The 5492-nt window shown below is 36.6% G+C and overlaps 2 protein-coding genes across 2 annotated transcripts; both read left to right on the top strand.

The window, feature by feature from the left end:
• Positions 1-1584: 1584 nt before the first annotated feature.
• On the top strand, positions 1585-4895 carry LOC149187882 (LEAF RUST 10 DISEASE-RESISTANCE LOCUS RECEPTOR-LIKE PROTEIN KINASE-like 1.4). The gene is made up of 4 exons (XM_089412893.1): positions 1585-3086; positions 3187-3395; positions 3490-3616; positions 3739-4895. The coding sequence occupies exons 1-4, from the start codon at positions 3029-3031 to the stop codon at positions 3846-3848; spliced, it is 504 nt and encodes a 167-aa protein (XP_089269019.1). The 5' UTR covers positions 1585-3028; the 3' UTR covers positions 3849-4895.
• On the top strand, positions 3974-4799 carry LOC149187883 (putative LRR receptor-like serine/threonine-protein kinase At5g16900). Its single transcript, XM_089409813.1, has 3 exons — positions 3974-4137; positions 4233-4347; positions 4446-4799. Exons 1-3 carry the CDS (start codon positions 3974-3976, stop codon positions 4797-4799), a joined length of 633 nt encoding a protein of 210 aa, XP_089265939.1.
• Positions 4896-5492: the final 597 nt, after the last annotated feature.

Below are 5492 nucleotides of genomic sequence, written 5' to 3'. Positions count from 1 at the left end.
TGCAAGGGTGTACCAAACTGTAACGGACTTACGCCCCCAGCGACTATGGTTGAGTACTATCAACTCTCCAACCTCGACTACTATTTCATCTCTCTTGTTGGCAGATTCAACTTTCCAATTTCGTTCATACCCTCTAACTCTGAGTGCCAAGCGACCGCTTGCAGCAGCGACATAACTGCCAATTGTCCCTCAGAATTAAGGGCCGATGGTGGATGCATGAGCGCATGCACTATTTTCAATACATCCCAATATTGCTGCACTGGGGATTACGACGGAAATAATTGCCGTCCCACTAACTATTCGGGTTTTTTCAAGAAGCAATGCCCTCAGGCCTACAGCTATTGATATGATAACGAAAGCATCATGTTAACTTGCCCCGCAGGCACTAAGTACTATACGGTCGTCTTCTGCGGCGCTGCCGCTTCTACCCGGTATACAGCTGCTTCTTTCCCCCCTGTGGTCGCTTCTGTTGCAGATTCTTCTGGTATGGAATCTCACTAAGTAGAAGCAATTACTTATGGGCTCATATAGCTGTTCTTTATTTCTTCAGCTTTAAGATTTACACTATTTCCCGCACGCCATATTGTCAAAACACAAGACACTCAATTTTCTCCACTATAGATTTACCCAAACATCTCTTCTGGTTGAGAACTCCTCGCACACGGTTCTCACGATTGCAAAAACCCTAGTACTATGATAATAATAAATATAAAACTTACAAAAACATACAGAAATCTGCTTGTGAAATGTTGGGAATTTCTGATAATTCCAGAACAACAAAAAAAAACTGAACAAAACAAAGAATAATGCTCTGTTTTTAACATGGGAGACAGAGTTTTTCACACACAGAATAGTGCTCTGTTTTTAAACACAGAAAAACAAAACAAAATTCAGGAAGACAATTTCAGACACAAAAACTTGTATATATTAACAAACTGCTGTTACAAACGATTCTACACCAAGTAAAACAAGGTTTACATTATTCCCAATATAAACCTAACTGCAAAATGGGAATGTTCTGGGGCTAACGGAAACCGGCACTGCAATCTTGTTGCACACCTAATGAAAGTTTCCCTCCACTGTGATACTGTGGCACACGCAGACCTGGACATAGCAATCAGTTTTAACTAGTGATAAACAGCAGAAATATACGAATCGATGGTCTGGTCTTCTCCCATTACAAAGTGCTGCAGCCGGAGTAAGGGGAAGTACTGTGGCTAACGGAAATAGATCTAACATCAGAGAACTTCCATTCACATTTCTTTGCAAAACGTGACTGTCCCTTTACCAATACGCAAGCCTAAAGAGAGCTCTGCACTGCAATCCTGATCCAAAATATCCATCCGGCATGTCAAAGAGATGGTCAATGTTGTCAAAGACTTGGATGTCTGCGTCCAGATATGCCATCTTGCTGTACTCCTCAAACACAAGACTGCTTCAGAAGCAGTTCAAAAACTTTTACTCTGTCTCTGCACTGAAAAATAGCATGGAGATGTCTACGGTGGCGTACAAGGACGGGAGATTTGCTTTGATTAACGACTTGACAGGGGTATGGCAATGGTGGATTCATCAATGCAGGGGTATGGCAATGGTGGATTCATCAATGCAGGGGTATGGCAAAGGACTGGCCCTGCAGTTGAAAATAATATTTCAACATGAAATTGCCTGGCCCTTTAATTATTTTTTCCAATAAGAAGAAACTCTTTCTATTAATAGTAAAGAAAGTGATTATAACAGAAAACATGTATCAGTATTTCCACTAAAAACAGGGTAGGTTAAAAAGAGAAACTTCAGTCTTAGATGTAACAGAAAAACTGCTTTGAAAGCCTTGCAATAATCCATTATCACAGTAAAGAGATTCTTCCTACAAAACCAGAGATAAAAGGCCAAGAGAACTAAAAGATAGACATCAATACAAATGCTAATAAGTGGATCTGAAAGGCTCCAGTGATCCGGAGAAAAGTGGGAAGATGATGATACAGGGAACCCTGCAAACAGACGTGGAGAGAAACATCATCCAGCGATCAAATCCATCCAATCCATCGAAAGGCTAGAAAACAGAGAGCTTCGACGGGGAAAGTTGAGATCTTAAATCTGAAATTGTCCTTTCTCCTGTAGGATGTTGTTTTCAAAATACTGGAAAGAGATCAGTCAGTCCCCCGAAGAGCAGCCTGTTTTAGATAATTGGGTTGCTTCACCATTTTGTGTTCGGTAGAAGTGTGAATGTGTGAAATAGATAGGCTGTGGAATTCAGGGATCAGGGATCTAATTTTAGATTTCCAAGGCTCCAGAGAAGGGAGAAGAAGATAGGCTGTCGAATTTTAAAGGATCAGAGTTGTAATTCTAGATTTCCAAGACTCCAGAGAAAGAGAGAAGAAGTGACCTCTCATATTTGCCCGACGGAGAGAAGTAACCTCTCATATTTGCCCACTCAATTATAGACTTGGAATCTCAAAAACAGTGAGCTCCCGTAAACCAAGCCAGCCAGATGGCACAATGTAAGATCTCCCGAAGATGGCCTCCCTTTATTTATAGTGACACAAACGCAGCCAACACTCTGCGTCTAGGATCTCCCGGAGAAGGCCTCCCTTTATAGTGACACAAATACAGTGAGACGCGCTATAACAGCTACCAACAGCAGTTATGTATGTGCACTGTATCTTCGATACACCTCTTTTGACAATCAAGGGTTTGTATCATTCTAACATTAGAGCCATGAAATGAATATATAGAATTACAATAAAATTTACATGACCAGTTTTACCATAATTTATTTATGTTGTTTCAGTCTGCAATTTTTTTAATGATGTTTCCAAAAGAAATTATATTTTTGTTTGGGAAATTCAATAAAATATGTAAGATAGTCAAATTTCGGAACTAGAATTTCAATTTGCTTTCCACCTGTCTTTACATTATAACATCACTTGTAACTCTTCTTTAATTTTTTTTTTGACCTTGTCTGTTAGCAAAAACGAACAGGCTTATAATCGGAATAACCATCAGCGGAGCTTTAATAGCTTTAGCAATCATGTTGGTTATAGCTGTTTATTGGAGGAAATTCAAGACTAAGCAGAATCTCAACGAAGGTTAGGAAGCAACTTGAAGTTCAGATATATTTTAACATGAGTCATACTGTGAATTTACCCTGTGAAAACACTTCTTTGATATACTGTAAAAGGATTGCAGACTACTTGACAATTATGCACCCAAATACAACAAAACTCCGTGCCTTTAAGCTGGAAGAGATAATGGAAGCCACACAAAACTTTAATCAAAAGATTGGACAAGGCGGATTTGGATCAGTCTTTCTCGGTAAATTGCGAGAAGGAAAGAATATCGCTGTAAAAGTCCTCTCATTGTTCTCTATAGAAGGAGTTCACCAATTCCAGAATGAGGTAGTTCTAGGGTTTTTAAATCATAATATTTTTAATTATATCGACATTATTATGTGTGTATAATAAACTTGAGTGGTTTCACTTGATAAAACAGGTTGATCTTCTTTCTAAACTCTATCATAAGAATTTGGTTTCGCTACTCGGATTCTGTAATCAATCGAAAGAGGTTATGCTTATATACGAGTATATGTCTGAAGGGTCCTTACGGGATCACCTTTATGGTAAATATGTTACTAAACAATAACAAATATTGTTATTGTTTTATTGAGTTGTTGTATACACTAAAAATAATTCCAAAAATATGTTTAAAAAAAAGTATATCTGATCTGAAATTGTTTTCCAGGTAGTAGCGCAGAGCTTTCCCCTCTAAATTGGAAAACAAGGCTCAAAATAGCTTTAGATGCAGCGCAAGGTAAGTCTTTAAATAAATTAGTGCACAGTACATCTATGTGATACAAGGTTGGTACATCTATGTGATATATCTACTTTCGATCTTACATTCCAATAAATAATGTTTTAAGAATAATTTTAATGTGATCCACCTCCTCTTTGTGTTGAAAGGACTGGAATACCTGCACATGGGTTGCACTCCAAAGATAATTCACAGGGATGTTAAGTCTGCCAATATCCTTTTAGACGCCAATATGAATGGAAAGGTTGCCGATTTTGGTCTCTCAAGGATCTCAGAGCCTTCTTATATTAACACTACAGTAAAGGGAACAATAGGATACCTCGATCCAGAGTATATATTCATATGCCCTCCTCTCTCTGTGCAATATTCTTGATATTGTACAGGTTCTTTTAATTTTCTGTTTTTCTGTTCGGTATGTTGTGCAGTTATTTCCGGACTCAAATGTTGACTGCGAAGAGTGATGTATATAGCTTTGGAGTGGTGTTGTTGGAAATCATATGCGGCAGATCCCCCATAAATGCAAATCTGGGTGAAGAAGAGGTTAACCTAATTCGATGGGTAAGGAATCCGATTAACATTAATGAAATTTACGATTTTCAATCGTCACTCACTAGATATTATGTTGACGTCATGTATAGGTGAAACCGTATGTGAAGATGGATGAAAACGCTAGCGACATAGAGGAAATTATAGACAAGAGGTTGGACGGAAACTACGAGATGGGATCAATAGTTAAGGTTGCGAGAGTAGCGCTTAGATGTGTGGAGGGTACACCATCTTGTAGGCCAAGCGTGTCTGAAGTAGTGGCAGAGATAAAAGATGCCATCACATATGAAAATGAGAATAATAGTCCCTCTCCTCTCATTTTGGAGGGTGCTGGACGTATCGAACATGCAGATTTGCAACCGGGCGATCTCCAACCACGGGCGATGTCCAATCGGGCGATGGAGTGGGCTGATAACAGCTCTAACATACCACAAATAGGGAGATGACTTAATACTTCCAGCAGATCCATCAATGGACCCGTAAAGCAGTTCGCTCATTTCTGTGAATCAGGCCCGTCAAGACAATGTTGTTTTTCCTGTTTTATATGATTCGTAGGCTATTCATATACATTTTCATAAATATATTATGAAACATTTTAATTCTATATTTGTTGATTTTTCTCCGTAGTTTTCAAAGATGTACATATTTATATTTCTTTCAACTAGAAATTGTGATTGCTCTCAGATATTAAACTTAAACAATTTAAATTTATAATTTTTTTTAATTATTAAACCTATACCACCTATAATATCAAAATTATATTTTTAATTATTAAACTTATACCAACTATATTATCAAAATTATACAGACTATTTGATAATAAAATTCTTTTAAAAATATAATTACGTTTTTTTCTTCGTATTTAATTTAATTAATTAAATTGCTATATTAAAAATGATAATTAATTTTTTTTTCTTCGTATTTAATTTAATTAATTAAATTGATATACAAAAGTGCATTCATTAATATCGAAATAGGGAAGAAACATAACCATTTTATTAAAATTTAACCCTTTACAAATTAATATAAGTTTTTAATTAAAAGTTAACCTTTTAAAGTTTTAAATATTAAGAATATTGAAAACTTGGATCAAATTTTGAGTACACATTTTTTAAAGTATTAAATTTAGAAAAAAAATT

Source organism: Pinus tabuliformis, chromosome 3_1, assembly GCF_031772625.1.
Source record: "Pinus tabuliformis cultivar Carrire ecotype Pingquan chromosome 3_1, CPIR1, whole genome shotgun sequence".
NCBI classification, from domain to species: domain Eukaryota; kingdom Viridiplantae; phylum Streptophyta; class Pinopsida; order Pinales; family Pinaceae; genus Pinus; species Pinus tabuliformis.
Note: the sequence above shows the minus strand (reverse complement) of the source record. Positions and strands in the feature narration are given on the sequence as shown.

Coding starts and splice junctions, on each gene's coding strand:
- LOC149187883 (XM_089409813.1), top strand. CDS start 3,974: ATGGGTTGCACTCCAAAGATAATTCACAGGGATGTTAAGTCTGCCAAT. Junction 4,138..4,232: donor ATAGGATACCTCGATCCAGA/GTATATATTCAT, acceptor TATGTTGTGCAG/TTATTTCCGGACTCAAATGT. Junction 4,348..4,445: donor CAAATCTGGGTGAAGAAGAG/GTTAACCTAATT, acceptor CGTCATGTATAG/GTGAAACCGTATGTGAAGAT.
- LOC149187882 (XM_089412893.1), top strand. CDS start 3,029: ATGTTGGTTATAGCTGTTTATTGGAGGAAATTCAAGACTAAGCAGAAT. Junction 3,087..3,186: donor TAAGCAGAATCTCAACGAAG/GTTAGGAAGCAA, acceptor AAAGGATTGCAG/ACTACTTGACAATTATGCAC. Junction 3,617..3,738: donor CTTACGGGATCACCTTTATG/GTAAATATGTTA, acceptor ATTGTTTTCCAG/GTAGTAGCGCAGAGCTTTCC.